The 21,494-nt window shown below is 33.6% G+C and overlaps 1 protein-coding gene across 1 annotated transcript in view; it reads left to right on the top strand.

Moving 5' to 3' along the window:
• The first annotated feature begins 2,025 nt into the window (after positions 1-2,025).
• The window catches only part of LOC100375709 (syndecan-3), a 75,467-nt gene continuing 55,998 nt past the window's right edge, over positions 2,026-21,494 (top strand). Inside the window, exon 1 of the mRNA XM_085508098.1 lies at positions 2,026-2,235. Coding sequence (XP_085364224.1) covers positions 2,173-2,235 — 63 coding nt within the window. The 5' untranslated portion in view covers positions 2,026-2,172. The remainder of the gene's footprint in view (positions 2,236-21,494) is intronic.

Genomic DNA, 21,494 nt, shown 5'->3' with positions numbered 1-21,494 from the left:
TATTTATTAAAGTTATTGTTCATATATGAGTTGTCGAACACACTATACATAATCCAGAACATAAAAATATTTGGCGCTTCCTAGTTACACTTGACAGTTTTTCTTTGTTTTTATGGAGGTGATAACTGCGCATTTGTTTTGGCAGGCAAAAGACAAGTATTGTGAAAACAGGAAATCAAAAATGACAAGAGAGATTCGCTAAATCGACATTTCGCTATTACGGCATTTTACCACAATTCGTTAAAATTGCATGCCGCCTTTCAATTTACATGTTTACATGTTGCATGTTTTACAGTAGTTTCATTGGCTTAGCTCATGGATTTACATCCATTCTTAACTAGAATAGTTTTAATTGCAACTAAATTGTTTATTATTGCCACCCACATATGATACATTTCAAATCCAATGGTCTAAATAAATAAAGGTTTAACATCATTGACTCCCACAGTTATCGTCTTCCTAATACTGGCATTCAGTGTAACATTAGGCTGCATTGTGGGAATTTTCAACCCCAATATCATACACACTTTATCGGCAATTTGATTGGTCCTTGCTCGAAATTTGAGAATGTGACGTCACCTACCGACCGTCCTCAAAGACACCAAAACATGGTTCGTTTTCTCGGCATAAAAAAGACCATCTACGAATGCCTGAAATTAACTTCACATTGCAGAAACATTGGAATTTACCATATTCAGAAAATTATTTCCAAAAAATATTGTCCAGTCAGGATTATGTATAATTCGTCATTTTTTATTCCCCCAATCTTAGCAGCGTATCCCGTTCCGCTTGTTGATTTCTTGTGAAATGTATGAAGACCGTTGATACTAGATAGTGTATGTGCTTGGAGTTAGTTGCTCATGCGTGTCATGAGTGGACTGTGAGGGCGTCCTCTAATATCTTTATTCTCGATGCTCGCCCCGGATGCTAGCATTTTCGGACTAAGTGTTCACTGAAAAGTTATTGATGGAATGTTTGCTTAATTAGTTAATTTATTTTATATATAACCTTATTTTCATTGTAGACACTGCGTGCCAATTATTAAATTGTAATCAATATCATTCAATCTTCAAATGACGTTTTTCACAAATTAAAATTCTAGAATATCTGAAGAATAATTTTAATCTGGATATGATCACGCCGAGTTGTCTATTTTTAGGCAATGTTCATAATGTTGGTGTTAATAGTAATTACACGTTAGTAAAAAAAATCGAATTGTACACAAATAACGTCTGATATATTTCCTGTGATTCTACTTTTTAAAATTGTAGTAAAATAGTTTAATATTTAATTATCAATAAATGGACCCGGTATGAAAACTAACGATAAGTATTGAAGGCACAGTGGTATAATACAACACATATTGTTTGTTTAGCAATTTGCAATATTCGGGCGTATTCCATGCTTAACTACGACGAACCGAATTAATGAGCAACATTTTGCGAGTTGGCAAAATGGAATGGTAAACTTGTTCACGTACACATGCATCCCAAACTTGTTGTTAACAAATTATTTTTTTTACAATATAGCGATATATGTGTTTCTATATACTAGTAACGCCATGGACTCAATATCCACCTCATATATTTCGTGTGAGCTCTTCTGTTTCATGAGGAAATTGTGCTTCCGTTCGTATATGCGATATTGGTTTACGTTGTTTGGATTTATTGCTAATAAAGAAGTGTTTTCGCTTTTTGACACGTGAAACAATTTTGCATAGTAGTTACCCAATGTGGCATCTGTTTCTACGAAAGAGGGAAACTTTGTTGGGACAGAAGTAGCGATATGACGTCATTCATACCCGGGCATTCATACCATGCCTTAATATCGGACACATCACACCTTGGTAAACACCGTGACCTGCCGCTAAAATGGTACTATTCATTATGTAATTGTCGGCAATATAAAATATAAATTCCAGTATCAGCCACAAATACTACACGAGAAGCTTAACTTAATTTAACATTTAACAATATATACGTACGAGGGTTACTAGTCATATCGGCGGAGTGATTTTCAGTCAGTACTCGCAATGCGGTAGGAAGTGGAACAAGGGAGAGCACGTCATAGTCACCGAGTTCAGCAACTTTGTTCAGTTTCTATCGTTTTTTCGTCTTTTTCGTTTCATTTATTTGGACTAGTAGCAGATACTGAAATACTATATATGTGAAGATGCGCCTTTTTCTCCGATCATGGATATTGTTGGGAGTCATTGCTGCAATTTACGGGAATCTGGTAAGTACACTCGCTCTGTTATCGCTTCTCTCCAAACTATGTTAAATCCAAGATGGCTGCGTCCATAACTGAATACACCACCCGCAATCGCATTTCGACAGAGATGCCAATTAAAATTCAATCACTGAGCGTTATTCGTGACAAAGAAAACAGTCAACACATTCCACTTTAGACACCGTGCTTTCTGAAAATGAAATTTTCTGTTTGTTGATCAAACTGCCGCCTCGTTGAGAAATGATTTGGTGTTTATGTTTCTGATCGAATTGTCCGTCTACTTCTTAGTTGACGCGTAAACACAGTGTTGTCTAAAATCTAGTATGTGCTCCAGTAAGTCTGTTTATTATTATTGTCCACCGACTACATATCTATCGTTTGAACAAATACCGATCTTTTCTCTGGCCTTGCGTGGTAGGCCGATTGCTGCCTTTTGATTACATGATTCAATCAACGCCGATGACATATTCGCGGTAGCGCTGTCGACCTATTCCTTCGCAAATGTCAATAACAATATTATTGACAGTAAGAACCACAGCATTCACGAGTCTAATGTTTAAATCCGTTTTCTCTCGTTCATAATTAGATCGGTTGTGACTGGAAATTTGTTGTTCAACTAAACTTTATCTAAATCAACAGAGAATAGTCGCGCGTAACGAATATCGATTCCAATTAATTATAAGGCCATTCCAATTACTGACGAAAATTTACTTTGCAATTCATCCATCTTGATCAAAGTACTAAACTCCTGGAAATTATTCCAACCACCTTGTTCAACGAACCATAAATTTGTTTTGGGATGAAAATATTGTAGTTATAATTTATTTTTGTTGATAAACTGTCACACCTTTTTTATTGAAACATTCCTATAGTGATAACCGTATCTCATATTGCTCAGTGGATTGCAGAGGTTATGTTCTCAGAATTTATATACTTGAACATTCCTTACATGTTTGTTTGTTATCGTAAATTAATGCTTAGGTTTGGTTTCCTTTTCTCTGTGAAAACAATTTTCCTCTAAATCATGAAAGTTATTCATGATAGAAAGATAAACAAATACAGATTAATTTGCTTAAAATAAAAAGTTTGACTTTCTCCAAGCATAACAAAAAATAAAACATATTTTAATGATGATGCAGCATGCAGTAAATGTAATTTTTGGTTTTTGTGTGCTTTCATCCAAAATATTAGAGCAAGCAAATGTAGCACTTGTGAGAATATTAAATAAGACCTTGTCTAAACTAGCCCATGTGACCAGAAAATTCTGGCCCATGTGATCAGATAATTCTGGCTAAATCGTAAACGAACTAGTGATGCCATGTTAGTTATTTCAGCATGGTGATCAGTAACTATTTACTGGAGTGGATATACTGTATGGTTTTCCAATTTAAAAAAATGGCCTACCATTTTAATTTGAGTTGAGGATGTGTTTTAGACTTTATTTTTCAGGGAGTGTATTTCCTTGACAGTCTTCCTGTTTCTAGGCATGGAGGTAAAAAGAGAAGGAGTCGCAGCCAAAATAATTCTCCTAAACTTCTTTTGTTTTAGTCAAGTTTAATCCTATAATTCCCTTTGTCTTATCGTCCTTTCACCCCAGGATCGTCGCCGACGTGTCATTTCTCTCAAGCGTTGCTGCGTACAGTACACACTCCAAGGTCTTGTTTTACAGTGTTGCAGTAAAAGCCAAAGACGTAGAGGAATCGTGCTTGTGAGGGAAAGTTGAGATTTTGAAAATCAGAGAATTTCTTGTTAAGTTTATGTAATTTTTCGTTTTTCAGCACATTTTCCGTTGTATTTTTGAATCGGTAATATTGTAATGTTTCGAAACCTTGCTAGTACTGCTTTTTAGTCCAACATAAAGATCGTTTAATGTTCCTTGCAATGGTGCATGACATGGACCACATCGTGTTGTACCAGAGACTGAATTTTGAGGTTCGAAATGACACTGTTTGAAGTTCATATCCCGTGTATGTCCTACTTCCTATGGCAGTGCGTCAATTTTCTTTATACACCATGTACAAGAAATTCGCTGCATTTTTTTGTTTTCGTGCAATCATTTCGTTCACAGCATATGCAAAAAAATTCTATGTCTATAATATGCTCTTCGATTTCGTTTACGTCTTCTGAATTTAAGGATATAGCAGTTTCAGCATCGTAGTCAAACTCGTGCGCGTTATCGATCGTCGCCATATTTGTTTATAAGAATTTGACTAGAATTGTCACGAAAATCGCAGAGTGCTGCCAAAGGCATCCGTAGTATGCTAATACATGGTAATCCTCACTGTGTTAAGAGGAAACTGTCCTCCTTGATCCGTTCGGCAAATAAACTCCCTGATCTATGTACAAACAGCGGTGACCATCCTGGTACCTCTGATCTAAGCTTGGCTGTGACTCCTTCTCTTTTTACCTCCATGTTCTAGGTAATTTACTTTGCCCCTGTAATCTATAGCACCTATAATATATCAAATTACAAGAGGTTTTGGTCCTTTTTCTGCCATGTTAATCCAAAATACCAATACTACTTTTGGATTTGTTTAATATCAGTCATTAACTTATGTTGACATCTTGGGATCTCCTCGTATTAAAAATAATAGAAGATGAATTTTCATTAGGGTGACACCTTGTTATAGTACACAACCAAACTAACGTAGTCCCTAGTTTTCACATCTACTTTGTGCTTCTTTAGATCAGTATTAGTGTGCATATGTAAAAGAAAGACAGGTGTTAAACACTACATTGGCATGGAGAAACTCAATTAAAAAGGGAGTTTAAAGCCCAAAATACCATCTAACAGTGTTCATTTTCAAAAAGCTTTTAAGTGAATTTCACTCAAAACTGCATTTGAGTGCTGTGGCCAACTTATTCAAACTAAAAGAGCAATTAGCTCACAATATATGTTGAATTTTTACACAGTTTAGATTGGTATTAGGCCTATATATGTGCTACTTAAATATACAGCTGTCAACTGTTAATTACTATGATGTTCATGTGGAGTAAGTACCACAGTAATTAAATAAATAAACGAACAAACAAAACAAAGAAATAAATAAAACATTATTTACATTCATGTTATGGAAACTCGGCAAGTGCTGAATAATTTTATTCTTCATATTTTCAAAGGAATTACACCAGTTGAGCTCACATTGATCAGATCCAAGACGCACTCGGCTCGCGCCCTGTTTTGTTCCCATCATTATGAAATAAAATGAATTCCTTTCTTCATATATTAATAAGTGCTGTTACATATATATGTGTTCACTTTAGTTCATCGTCAAGAACGTGATTTCAGTTTGTGCAGAGCACTCGGACAGGGAAACGTGATTTCAGTTTGTGCAGAGCACTCGGACAGGGAAACGTGATTTCAGTTTGTGCAGAGCACTCGGACAGGGAAACGTGATTTCAGTTTGTGCAGAGCACTTGGACAGGGAAACGTGATTTCAGTTTGTGCAGAGCACTCGGACAGGGAAACGTGATTTCAGTTTGTGCAGAGCACTCGGACAGGGAAACGTGATTTCAGTTTGTGCAGAGCACTCGGACAGGGAAACGTGATTTCAGTTTGTGCAGAGCACTCGGACAGGGAAACGTGATTTCAGTTTGTGCAGAGCACTCGGACAGGGAATTTCACCTGTAACGTGAATACCATTATACTCACAAGACAAGAAATATATGGTCGCCCAAATAATTGCCTATTTACATAGTATGTGTGTGTTGTTCAGTGGTCATTATATTATTATAAGTTGTATGAAACTTCCTCTGTATGAATGTAAAACTAGATCCTTAGGTTTTCACTAACTGGTTGTACTTGTATAACTTTTCTAGTGAGAACACTATATTTGGGGGATCGTACATTGTAGCTCTTGCTACATGTAGAGAACCATTAAATTTTATGAGAAGATGCATGTTGTAAATTCATTTCTATGAATTCAACAATATAATTCTACATAACAATAGTAAGTACAGGCTTCTTAACCTTTAATTACCGAAAACACTGTAGTTTTACAATGTACTAAGACATACATACGCTTTCAGGAAAAGAAACTTAAAAATTCCCGTCTGTTTTATACCGTCATGTTTATTTATAGCTCTTCTACCATATAATAGGAAGTTTCAATACCCGTCTTGTTTTCATTTGATAACATTGTTGGCTAAGGAAGCAGATGTTCTATTAACTGTCATAAGATATTTGTGAATAATAAAGGCCCATACCCTTTTCTAGAATAAATAAGGTGCAAACATACAATACAAACATACAAATTTCAGTTAAAAATATGTTTCATGGGGTCTATATGCAAGATAACCCATACCGTGGTACATTATTTCTATGGTCAAATTATATAATATTTAATGATTTTTGTCTACAACAAATGTGATTTTGGGTTTAAGTGAGCTTACTATTGGTGATGCGCTTCTAATGAAGCAAATATAGTTTTTTATGTTAAGTGTTCTATGAACTTGCATTTTGGTTTATGTTAAACAAAATTAAAGCAGGTTTACAATATTGGCGTATTGCAAAAGAATTATTTCAGATTGATCATCAGGTTCACAAAAAGCTTATGTCATTATGTTTCAGGAATAAATGCTAAGCCAGTTTACAAATAACAATCCTATTTTTAAATGGAGGCAGTTGACAGGGTGTGTTTACACACTGTCATGATATACACTGTTGACATGAACCCAAGACCTTAAGATTTTTTTTAGACAAGGTGTTGATAGAGATTTGATGTTAAGAGGTTTGTTACCAGTGCTCACTAGAGAAAGCCACAATATTGCACATTTATTCATTATCTGCAAATTAGAACAACATTAGATAGATAATTATCATTTATTTAGGTTGATATTGGGGTGATAATTATCAAGTTTTTAGATCAAGGCCAGGATTTGGGATCAAGATTTCTGAGTCATAAGTTTTAACACAATGTTTCTGTCATTGGAAATAGTATCTATCACATCAGTGCTGTTTTTGTTGTCAGGCAAAGAGGCTGGGATTTGTGCCAGAATGCCATCAATGTCGGCACGTAATAGCTTTTTACTCCTCTCAATCTGTCCCTGGTCTTCTTTTCTATAACAATGGCAGGACCTTTAATTGTATTCAAATAATTACCTGTCTTGGGTTATAGCTGTTTGTAGGCTCTTAAAATACACATTGCTACATCCAAAAGTATCGTAATGTATTATTTTTAATTACATATTATTATGCATCTGTAGGAGACTATCATTTAAATTGTGTACATACATGTGATATCAGAAAGCTGAATTGCATGATTCTCTGTGAATAGTGTTTGCCAGGCATTGCATACTGATGAGCACTTACTTGTATGGGAACAATTCGGGTGATGAAGTGGAAGAGATAATTTTCCTATTCTTACTATCTTAAATACTAACATGTACGACTTGGCAATGTGTTCACTTTATTTTGTGCATTGCATTGTGGGGAAGAGGTCAACAACAACAAAGATCAACTTATTTTATTCATGTATTTCATTATATTTCTTGGCAAGCCCAGCAAAACCAGTTCATCAGGCAAGCAGAACCACCAAATTAAACACTGTATTTGAGATACAGAGCTTAGCTATGAATGAATATTTTCAGTGAATTGAGTGTCTGTACGTCACAGTATGCAATTTTAAACATGTGCTTATTGACTAATAGAGCTTGCCAGTAATTTGAAGTCTGGCTTGATGTCACTCACTAAGGGTAGTTACTGTCTACATACACACATGCATACATACATGTATGCTTGGCTGTCTTGATTTTATAGCTTTTACTCCATTACCTTCTGATAGCTACACAGCATGCATAATTGAGTAGATCTCTTACTTGGAATGCAAGCAGTTACAGTTGCCAGTAAATTACACTGATTTCATCTCTTTTTTTCCCAACCTCTTTTATATATGCAATGGCTTCATGAAAACATGTCATACAAGTTGCTTACGTCACCAAATGTAGTATGTCACCTTGTCATCTTGTGTGACCAGTGTCATCTTGTGTGACTAGGTCACTTTGTCATCATGTGTGACCAGTGTCATCTTGTGTGACTAGGTCACCTTGTCATCATGTGTGACTAGGTCACCTTGTCATCATGTGTGACTAGGTCACCTTGTCATCATGTGTGACCAGTGTCATCTTGTGTGACTAGGTCACTTTGTCATCATGTGTGACCAGTGTCATCTTGTGTGACTAGGTCACCTTGTCATCATTTGTGACCAGTGTCATCTTGTGTGACTAGGTCACTTTGTCATCATGTGTGACCAGTGTCATCATGTGTGACTAGGTCACCTTGTCATCTTGTGTGACTAGGTCACCTTGTCATCTTGTGTGACCTGTCACCTTGTCATCATGTGTGACCTATGCCATCTTGTGTGACTTGGTCACCTTGTCATCTTGCATGACTAGGTCATCTTGTGTGATCTGTGTCCTATGTCATATTGTGTGACCTATATCATCTTGTCGTCTTGTGTGATCTGTCACCTCATTTTGTGTGACCCATGTCATGTCACCCTGTAGATATTTGCTATATAACATAAATTACATTTATTTGTAAATGTCATGTTGGCATGCATTACTGTGGCATTTAATTTCACTATTTTGATGTTTTGAATTACACTTTATTGTAAGTCCACAAACTTGGCTGGGAAACAATTGCTATGTTCATGTTGATTAAATTTAGCAAATTGTACTTAAAAAGGCAAAATTAAAAACCAGTGAAAAATTGATGTTTATTGTGTTTAATAATTTTGAATTCTTCTACTGCACATTGATTTAACTGCTGGTACTGTACTGTACTGTACTGTACTATACTATTGAATTGTAATTGTAGCTGAACAGGTGTTTTTGTGATATTTTATTACCCCAATATTTATAGTTTTATTATTCATATTACTTTATCATGATAATTTCCATTCAGTGCTTGACTTTAAGTAGATATCATGTATGAGTTTGCTCAGTCACATAGACAGCCAGTGCTGAACCTACATCTATATTACTGTACGATTTGTGTGTGGATATAACATGACAGCAAATCTGTTTGAATCGCTTTCTCAAATACTGTAAAACCATTTCACTATTTTGATGTTTTGAGCAATTTCACCTTTAAGATCATAAGATCAGTTCTTTTGTAAGTGTACATTAATTTTATTTAGCGAATTTTACTTTTCAGTGAAAATATCAAAATTACAAACTAATTAATAATGTGTTTACAGTATATAATGTACCCTGCCTCCATTACTATGTCATTAACAGTTTAATACATGTACCCTGCCTCCATTACTATGTCATTAACAGTTTAATACATGTACCTGCTTTAATACAGCGAAATAACAGGTTAACTTTACTCCCTGTTAGTTAATTAGATGGTTTGGCATCACTGTAACATTCATTTGCCTGTAGTCTTGAATACAGATAATGATATGACTTGTCTACTCATACAAACTCATCCTCTGTGGCTGCATCTGTCACTTGATAAAGGAAGACATGGTAAACAACGCTCTTGAAAAGTGAAAACACTCTTAGAAGCCTTGGTATACATTTACATATTGATTTCTTGAAATTTCATCCAGGTGGTCTTTATTTTCTTGTTCAAAAAGCTTCACATTACATTTGAATGAGAATGTAATCTGTACAGAATGTGCAGGCTTGCCCATAGCTACTGTTACATAGTGTCATTATCATACCATGCAAAGCTCAGAGCATACAGACCTGTACATAGCTACTGTTACATGGTGTCATTATCATACCATGCAAAGCTCAGAGCATACAGACCTGTACATAGCTACTGTTACATGGTGTCATTATCATACCATGCAAAGCTCAGAACATACAGACCTGTACATAGCTACTGTTACATTGTGTCATTATCATACCATGCAAAGCGCAGAACATACAGACCTGTACATAGCTACTGTTACATGGTGTCATTATCATACCATGCATAGCTCAGAACATACAGACCTGTACATAGCTACTGTTACATGGTGTCATTATCATACCATGCATAGCTCAGAACATACAGACCTGTACATAGCTACTGTTACATGGTGTCATTATCATACCATGCATAGCTCAGAACATACAGACCTGTACATAGCTACTGTTACATTGTGTCATTATCATACCATGCAAAGCTCAGAACATACAGACCTGTACATAGCTACTGTTACATGGTGTCATCATACCATGCAAAGCTCAGAACATGCAGACCTGTACATAGCTACTGTTACATAGTGTCATTATCATACCATGCAAAGCTCAGAACATACAGACCTGTACATAGCTACTGTTACATGGTGTCATTATCATACCATACAAAGCTCAGAACATACAGACCTGTACATAGCTACTGTTACATTGTGTCATTATCATACCATGCAAAGCTCAGAGCATACAGACCTGTACATAGCTACTGTTACATAGTGTCATTATCATACCATGCAAAGCTCAGAACATACAGACAGTACATAGCTACTGTTACATGGTGTCATTATCATACCATGCAAAGCTCAGAACATACAGACCTGTACATAGCTACTGTTACATAGTGTCATTATCATACCATGCAAAGCTCAGAACATACAGACCTGTACATAGCTACTGTTACATGGTGTCATTATCATACCATGCAAAGCTCAGAACATACAGACCTGTACATAGCTACTGTTACATAGTGTCATTATCATACCATGCATAGCTCAGAGCATACAGACCTGTACATAGCTACTGTTACATGGTGTCATTATCATACATGTACCATGCAAAGCTCAGAACATACAGACCTGTACATAGCTACTGTTTCATTGTGTCATTTTCATACCACATTCTGGGAATTGCAGTTTCTGTGTTTGTGGCTGTCATACCTATGCTACAGTGTTGCATGCTGGGAATTGCAGTGTATGTGAGGCTCTCATGGCTGTACTATAGTGTCTAATGCTCGTAAGATATTGTTTTATATTAAAATTTTGTGTGTATACCGTTTATAATCATGTTAAATCATGTGAAACTGTAGTTGATTTATTAATGGTGCACGTAAATGACAGAGGTGTTTTAAAGCGAGGTAGTCGTCACTTGCGCATGCGTCAGATGGCCATAGCGTGTTACTGTTTACAAACAAGCGTCTAACCATGAGCCATTGCGTTTTTAGCATGTGTTATTGTCACTTGGGACTCATTTCCCGCGTGTGTGCAGGTGACAACCCCCCCTCCCCCCGCTTTAATGATCCTGCATACAAAAAAATAGAACTTTTGGTTTATGTATGCTTCCTAGTTTTATTGCAAATATGATTCTAGCAGCCTGAGTATATCACTTTTCATAAATGTTGTGTGTCTTGTAGTCACCCAATTCAGTTCAGTTTATTAGTAAACTGAATTCACCACTGTATTTATGAAAGAGAAAATACAGCTCACCTTTACTGAACTATGCAGATCTCCACTGGGTATATACATGTATATGTATAATCTGAGCACAGGGACCTGAGTTCAACTTTGACATCAAAGGGCTTAAGAATGTTGCTTTAATTTAAATAGGGAATACAACTTGTATAGTTCGTTGGTCATTAGAGAATTCTATATAAGCTGCGTTAAATCTGCCGACTTGTATAAGGTTTCTGTCATATAAATGATGTACATGGATATCGGGCAAAATACGAGTCGACACTGTGCATTTCTGTTTGGTCACGTTTTCGTGCTCAGCCACATGTGAAATTGATTGAGAGAAATAGTTGTACACTTGTCTATCTTTCTATAATGATGGCAGCTCATTTGCATAAGTTCTGTCTTCATTGGCAATGCAAGTACATGTACATGTCGTTGGAAACTGGAAAAAGCATACCCGTTTAGTATTACCTGTTACTTTGTATACTGTATGAATGTAAGATTTAGTCCTCCACTCAATACCTTTTCAGGAAAACAGCATAGGACCATTTCTTATTTGCACTGAATGGTATTTATGTTAACATCCTCTATTGTATTTATTGTTATGCTAAATGACCTCTATTTTACAATACTAGTTATAGAATACGTATTACAAAATTTTTTGCGACTGAATAGATGAAACTGATACTTTTCAGTCCTCTCAGTTGGAATACTTTGATGAAAATCGATAAAGAGAGTTTATTGCGAGAATGTCACATAAAAACATTACAGTGGAAGTATGCATGAGTGCATACCTACGATAGCAGTATTATTGTAATAACATCATTATTATACATCTTCCAAACCACTTAGGATGCCCAAAACTGTTTTCAAAAACGTTTGCCATCGCGAAAATCGTTCCTTATTTGGCATTTATATCCAAATATGGTAGGATGCAGAAACCCAGTACCACAAAATTACAGCATTCTGTAACAGCAATACACTGATAGATATATAACAGTCATTCTTATTAATGCAGAATTACTTAAATCTGTATAACGTGTTGACAGTTTTGTTGCCTTTTTTTTCTCTTTCTCTCAGGGATGTAGTAGTGGTCAGTTAGTTCATGCAAAGATCTGAATTAGGTCTTAAAAATGGATCAGATTTAACTCATACTTGGTGTTTCTTAGCCCGGGCTAAGTGTTTACACATATTGTTTTAGCACAGGCAAACGTTTTTGACCTCTTAGCTCGTGCTAAAGAGCTGTGTGCGACCACAACTAATGTAAAAGCTGGTAGGCTAAGAATTAAAATTGTACGTCATATTAATGTTCACCTTTAAATCAACTCAACCTTGGTTGGAGAATAATGCCATAAATATTGTGTTTTTGAAATGCCATACTCTTAAACAAGGAAGCAGTTGAGCCAGGCATTGTAAAGTCACTCAAAGAGCTTTATGGTTAGTAGAATTTCCCCTTTAATATGGGATATCTTTTGTCCTGGCTTAGCTCTGTAATGAAACTTGCTAGTAATACTCTCTTTGGAATTTGCTACTTAAGCGTCAAGTAAGTTTCACCTTAAAATTATATCTGTTGAAATTTCTTTGCACTGACAATATATAATATGTGGAAAATGTTCGGAAGAATTGAAAAAACACACAAAAAAACATATTTTTGACATTGTACATACAATTAAAGACTGAATTTTTGCTACAAATTTCACAAAAAAAGCCTGATAAGGACTTCATCACCTGTTCTCTTGCTATGAAAGAATGCTGCATTGACATGAAGTGTTTGCAGGTGCCTTGAGCAGTCAGTAATCTCTATTGTCTGTGTTGTGTGTATTTTAAGATTTGTCTTTCACTTCATATTTAATATGAAAAATGTAATGTGCCTTTTAACAGCTCCACCATCTTGTTGACAGGAAGCTGGAAGCCCTTGTCTTTGACCTTCACCTATTATAGGACACTGAATCATTGGCTGTTACATTTGACACTGGTATCTGTTTCTGTCCTATAATTTAATCTACTGTAAAACCATTTATTTCATTGGATTTTAATTTCACTATTAGATGCTTTGAGATATATGTTTTAAGTTCACTAACTTTGCAGAGAAAAATGAGTTCTGTTCTGTTTTTTTCCATGTTCGCATGAATTTAATTTAGCAGATTATACTCATTGTTAAAAACAATTAAATTAAAAACTATCAATAATTAATGTGTTTACAGTATTTAGCCCAGGAAGATACAAACCTATGTACAGTGTACATACACATTTGAATTCAACAATATCCTTTGAATTAAGAACCACAGGAATGTAAATTGAATGCTTTGAAGTTGGTGATTGCCTGCTCCCCTGCTTTGGTGCCAGAAGTCACCATACAATGTCCTGGAAAGCTTTGTGTAAACAGATCCAATTACCTGTCCCTTAGGAGTGGACTTGCATATGGATTGCATTTTAGCTGCTGCTTGGCTACTTCTATTTACTATTGTGTATCTCCTTTCAACTGTGCTGGATAATACCTCACAATTATGGCTACAAATGTGTACCATATGTGTGATATATTGTGGATAGTTTATCAATGGTTTTCACTTTCTCACAATTTAAAGTGAACAATTATGTTACGTTACATTCGTAGTTAGACTTGCATATAATGCAAAAAAAACAATACATTTATAGTTAGACTTGCATATAATGCAAAAAAAACAATACATTTATAGTTAGACTTGCATATAATAGCAAAAAAAACAATACATTTGTAGTTAGACTTGCATATAATAGCAAAAAAACAATACATTTATATTTAGACTTACATATAATAGCAAAAAACAATACATTTGTAGTTAGACTTGCATATAATAGCAAAAAAAAACAATATATTTATAGTTAGACTTACATATAATAGCAAAAAAACAATGCATTTGTAGTTAGACTTGCATATAATAGCAAAAAAACAATACATTTGTAGTTAGACTTAAATATAATAGCAAAAAAACAATACATTTATAGTTAGACTTACATATAATAGCAAAAAAACAATACATTTGTAGTTAGACTTACATATAATAGCAAAAAAACAATACATTTGTAGTTAGATTTGTATATAATAGCAAAAAAACAATACATTTATAGTTAGACTTACATATAATAGCAAAAAAACAATACATTTGTAGTTAGATTTGTATATAATAGCAAAAAAACAATACATTTATAGTTAGACTTAAATATAATAGCAAAAAAACAATACATTTGTAGTTAGATTTGTATATAATAGCAAAAAAACAATACATTTATAGTTAGACTTACATATAATAGCAAAAAAACAATACATTTGTAGTTAGACTTACATATAATAGCAAACAAACAATACATTTGTAGTTAGATTTGTATATAATAGCAAAAAAACAATACATTTATAGTTAGACTTACATATAATAGCAAAAAAACAATACATTTGTAGTTAGATTTGTATATAAGAGCAAAAAAACAATACATTTGTAGTTAGACTTACATATAATAGCAAAAAAACAATACATTTGTAGTTAGATTTGTATATAATAGCAAAAAAACAATACATTTGTAGTTAGACTTACATATAATAGCAAAAAAACAATACATTTGTAGTTAGATTTGTATATAATAGCAAAAAACAATACATTTGTAGTTAGATTTGTATATAATAGCAAAAAAAACAATACATTTGTAGTTAGATTTGTATATAATATAGAGTTTTTGGTAGCTAAACCTTGCATCTGTGTTAATTTAGTATTTAAGGATCTAGTAGAGGTTTTTTTCTTTGAAAATATAAAATTTACTTTTTTTCCACATTCGCTTATAAAAATATATAAAGCATGCATTCAACTAGAAAAATCAATTGTAGCGATGGTTTAAGAGGGCAATACATTTTAAGTAAATCTGAAATACAGTGTATTTTATGTTTTTTGTGATTTTTCATGCATAAGGAAACATCAGTATTTGGGGTTAGTCTAGAGAGTTGATGACTACCAGCTTCTCCACGACCATGATTATTGGCATAGGTATTCTCTAATAACTGCTAATGAAATCTGGCAAAGATGGTTTGTCTACCACTTGACTTTAGAAAATATGACATAACACTCCTCTTTGAGGGTTGAGAGTGTACTAGGTCTAGTAGGCCCCAGAGCAGCCAGCTATAATTTTAATATCACAAAGTTTATAAGTTATCATTGAAAACAAATAAGTTTGCATTGTTTTATGATTTCATGGATACAATAAATTACTAAATCTAGGACCATTTTCTTATGGCCTGGCACTTTGCCTATGTTGTTTTATAGTGATAGATCTGATTTTGTTTTCAGGTTTAAATCAAATCATAAAAATACATTGGTTCCTAGTTTAATCATAGACTGTATGGTTTAAATTAATCATTGAAATAACATGGGTTTTGACAAATTTGCACCAGGTTTTGTTAGCTCCGCTGTCGACTTTGTCGAGCGGAGCTTATCATATGAGTGATTGTCCATCGTCGTCGTCGTCCGTGTCAATGTTTTACTTTTTTGACTTCTTCTTGAAAACTACAAGCCTGAATGCTTTGATACTTGGTGTATATGTACTTTGGGTAGACCTCTCTTAGGTTTGTTCATTTCATGTTGATATCTTCAATTCTCTAATTTTGGTGAATATTTTTGTCATTTTTGGTAAAAAGTGATATTTTCGACTTCTTGTTAAAAACCGCAAGTCCAATTGATTTGATACTACATATATAGGTACTACATGTGGACCTCTCAGATTTGTTCATTTCGTGATGATATCTTCAATTCTCTAATTTTGGTGAATATTTTTGTCATTTTTGGTAAAAAGTGATATTTGATACTATTCATATTGTTCATTTTCTAATGATGTCTTCAGTTCTTTAATTGAAATGTGCATTGCTAACAGCGGAGCTATCTCAGCCGATAGGCTGCTTGTTTCACATGCTATTCTGTCACAAGATATAATATTAATTAATGCTCGTCTTACATCCAGTAATTTTCACAAATATTTAAATTACATCGTTTCACTTTGGATTTTTGCAAGGGTGTATACAGTATTACATGTGCACGGTACCAGAGGTTTATTCCCCACATTTGATCCAGATCTATTTATCAGTAATGAAACATTGCCAAACTGAAATTACTACAGATAGCATAGAGCAGAGAAATTGATTAAATTCCCTGCACTGCATAGTTCGATACTGTGCTAAATAATTTAATGGTTGGAAGGTCATGTGTTAAAAACTGCATACACATGGCAGATGTTATAATTGATGTGTGTATTTAGTAACAGTTGCTTGTGTTTGTAGTACACTTAGTGAAGCAGATTTATTATACCTGGTTTTCATCGCCTTGTAGAGATTGTAAATTTACTATCAAGACGTGAGTGGTTTGTATTGAAACCATTTGTGATAGAATACAAACAGCTTATCATAAATTCTATATAGGTATCTATACTGTCTAATTGTTCAGATCTGACTTGTGATCACTTGAGTCATCACTTCAATAATCACTGACCTACCTATCTCCCATATACGTGCAAGGTGTAGGTTCAATACTTAGGGTTAGAAAAAAAATAATTGTTTCCAATTACCCAAGCTACTTATATTTATTGTGAAATTCAAGCTTATTTTAATATGCAAATTAGCCTGCTTTTATTTTATTTTTATGAAAATTAGTTAATCACAAACATGATTTCCTTTGATGTAGTAGATGACTTAAACATGACTAATGAAATCCTGTATAAGGACTAACTGCAGTTGGTGGTCATTTTTATTTTAAGTCTGTATTGAAATCATGATTGTGATAAAAATAACCTGTTAAAAGGAAAAAAATAAAAAGTCCTTCAAAATCTATTCACATAATTCTCACAAAAAAACCTGTTTCCGCTTCATTCATTGGCAACTTCCTTTAAATTTTCTGTTTGTAAGGACAGTAGTTAATATTTCATTTCAAATCAGTACAAGAGTACATGTATGTCAATTTTTGTTAAATGCTAATAATCCAAGTAATTGTTTGGGGCACATTATTTTTCTGCACAGTTGATGAGAACCCAATTTGGTTGTCTGTTAGCGTTATTAAATATTCAGTAATTTAGTAAGTTCACTATGAAAACTATGAATTTATAATCAATAATAGTTGATAAGTAGAAGACATATATCTTTTAATCACTCAGTACAAACCTCTGACAAATAATTGATTGGTTTAAATGGATTCATAAGACAGCACTTCACCTAAATCAAATATTTGTTATGCAAACCTTCAAATCATGAAAATGGTTTCAGCTTATGATCATTGACAATAAAATTAAAGTCATGAATTTACAGATAGTGATGGTTTTCTTACTGACTTTAAAAGAATTTTGATGTATATGGATGAGATGTTGTCATTCTTTATATGGTGTGTGATTGTGATTTCTGACTAGTACAGTTTAAACATCATAAATGTTTCATATACCTACAACATGCTGTGTTATTTGTACAATCATTGTGTCTAATTAACCTACAGTCAGAAATCACCCACTGTGTCTACATGTACCATGTTTCCATGGATACACACTGATATAACAAATATTGTAAAGTGCTTAAATTGTGTAAGAGACGAATTTTGTTGAATTTCAGGAATCTGAGAAAAATACCAAGAAAAATGTAATTATTGAACTCTTAATATTATACAAATATTTGTTCATGATAATTAATTTTTATGATTTAATTTTTTTTTCTACCTAAAAATTCTTCCTGTGGGTCTTTCAAGTGGACAAGTGGGTGGTCATGTTAGGGTAACCATGGAAACATTTGCACCTTACCACGCACACCAACTATTTATATTTATTTATTTATTTATTTATTCATTCATTCATTCATTTATTTATTTATTTATTTATTTATTTATTAATTTTATTTTATTTTATTTTATTTTATTTTATTTTATTTTATTTTATTTTATTTTATTTTATTTTATTTATTTGGTTGGCCAGGGAGAGAATACTGCACTTTTTGACTACTTTCATAAAAGCACATAATGTCTTCATACAATTCCTTATTTCTAGGGTATAGTGCAGATTATTAAATGTTGTGAGTAGGTTGTTTAAACACCAACTCTATATTTGCCAGATGTGTTTTAACTAAGATTAATTATCAATGGACTTTGTAGGGTGTTTTCATAGTTTTTTCCCTATGAATGATTAGCCTGGGGTTTTGAACACTATCTCAGATGAATCCAACTATAGGAATGGTTCTTGTTAAAGCAATTTTTGAATTAAAATTTTGTTTAAAGTCACTGTTACTGGATGCTGAGATGCACTAGACTTAAAGGGAAACCTTCCAATCCCAGGGATTGCACCAAAGAATCATGGGACACAATTGTTTATGTTGTTTACAATGTTAATCTATCTTTTGTTATTCATTGTAATTTTAATCCAAAAAGTAAATTTGTTGTGTTGCTTAACTTAACTGGAAGTGCCCCTTTAACTGCTAGGCAACATTATGTACAAAACAATCTGCTGCTTTCAATCCGTCCCTACAACATCATTGTTACTCACAGTATCATCAACATTATGGTAGCCATTTTGTATAACACAGCACTTACTGTAAGACTTCTTTGAGAAACGACATCATATTTGTCTATTTATAAGATATCGTATTAGAAACTAAAACAAAACTGAGCTACCATACCCATCAAACATAGTGTGGAGGGTGCTTAGTCGAACTTGAACCCCAAAACAGAAATTTCCCAAAATTGGAAGGATGGGTGCTTAGTCCTGCATGGATACTAAGTTGATTGAGTATGGTGATAAGATTCAAAATATCAAATGCAAATTTTGCTATGGTGATGTGAACACATAGTTTTATACCTGCATTCACTCGTTTGTCAATTTACTGGTTCTAACTAACTTATAAGGTTAATGTTTTAAATAATAACAACTCTTGCACTAACTATTCGTAATGATTATTTCAATAACACAGACCCAGAATAATAATAAATTTCATGCTTATACTTTCAGTGAATAAGTTATTGACTGTGTTAATCAGCCAAGACCTGATACTATATCTTGATGTCATCAATATTTCCTGCCATTCTTGGATAAATGAATTAAATATGTGCTTTATACAAGCAAATTTTTAATGGGCTTGTTTGAAATAAAACCTGACCTTGTACCTAGTAGTAGTTAAATGGATACTGCTTGTTATTTAAAGATATTATCTTGATATATTACCCATAATTCACTTGCTTCACTGTAATCTGTAATTATACTGGGCAAGCAAATGAGCATATTTCAAGTCGTTTAGGGAATACTAAAATGATGTCTGCTGAAATGAATGCACAAAGAAACCTTTTAAGATCGCATAGTTCATTTCAACTAATGCTTTCATTGATCCATTATTTAATGATTTTAGTGTATGCCGTGTTGATGATTCTGTCATTGCCTTGTTCTCGCTATAAAAATTGAGTCTTTTTCAGGCCTTCAGAAAAAATAAATGGGAATTCAAAATTGTCCACTTAAACACAGTAACATAAATGATTAAGGGAGCTGTGCTATAAATTCCTTCAAAATGGTATGAATTGGGCATATGATAATTAGCTCTTCTGGGTCTTGAATTAGGTGAGTTATTGACAAGTAGAGTGATCACTCCGTTAGAAAGTAATGTCTGTCATAATCATAAGTTTGCATTCACTCACAGTTGTGTACTTTTTCAACTTAATTGCCATTGATGATTGGCAAGTTTTGACAGTGATTTGTGCTATGCCATGTATGAATGATGAGACCATGCCACTTATTGGCCTAGGGTTATTGTATATTGGCTATTCTTGTCAGCTGCCCCTTTCATAATCAATCTTGTAGTTGTTTCCATCTTAAAACAACAGGTTTATTGTGTTGGATTTGAACCTCTCAATCACTTCTGACACCAAACACACCCTGTTGTCATTCTGTCAGTTATATATGGCAACAAAACCGTAATTTGTCTCAATAATTAAATACTCAGTGTACAAATGAATTACTGATAAGGCTATGAATAACTGTTTTGTTACTGTAAAATACTTTATTTTTAGCTAGAATCAATTTTCAATAAAACGACGTTACATTTTGGCCATTTTGTATGCAATTTATTTTCACTGAGTTTTGGCAAGTTGTATGTAAATTTTATAGAAAAAAGGGATTTTTGTCAGCGAAAATAACGAAAACAAGCTGCAAATGAAAATATAGTACAGTAATCAGAAATTCGTGTATAACTTCTAGGTGAAGTTAATTGGTATGAACACATCTAGTTCAAACTACTTTTATTAGACATTTCCCCAAAAATTAAATAAATTATTATATTGAAATAATACAATTGGATAAATACTGTAAAAGCATTATTTATAAGCTGTTTTTGTTTCGCTATTTTTGCCGAAAAAAAGACAAATTTGCTGAATGCCTATTAGCATAAAAATCCATGTGAACATGTAACATAAAAATATTTATTGTTCACTTCCAAGTTTGTAAATTGAAACCCAGTGCATTTGATCAAAATAGTGAAATTAAATGTAAGCGAAAATAAATGGTTTCACTGTATAACATTGCTTCCATTGTTCACCTTTTTTGCCAACATGCTCAGCTGCCAAGTTAACATTGGCGTCATCATGCCAATGAGTCTACTCATGTAGGAAGTTGAGTAAGAATAGGTACATGATAGGTTCATTTGAAATTGTTGTATGACAAAGCTTAATACGTAGTTTTATGAGGAAATAAATAGCTTTTTTCAATTTTATACATTTCCTCATTCATGAAAATGTTGATGATTTCCCAAGGCCTTTATAGTACAGATATGAGTAAAATGGTGGCATTGTCAAAAGGGTGGAATAGAAAAAAACTGCAATTCAGCGGAGCCACCAAGTGGGGAGATAGTGTTCTCCCTACCAGGGTGTGGTTTGATAA

The sequence above is a fragment of the Saccoglossus kowalevskii genome, chromosome 14 (assembly GCF_978046115.1).
Source record: "Saccoglossus kowalevskii chromosome 14, keSacKowa6.1, whole genome shotgun sequence".
NCBI classification, from domain to species: Eukaryota; Metazoa; Hemichordata; class Enteropneusta; family Harrimaniidae; genus Saccoglossus; species Saccoglossus kowalevskii.
This window is presented reverse-complemented; position numbering and strand designations above follow the sequence as displayed.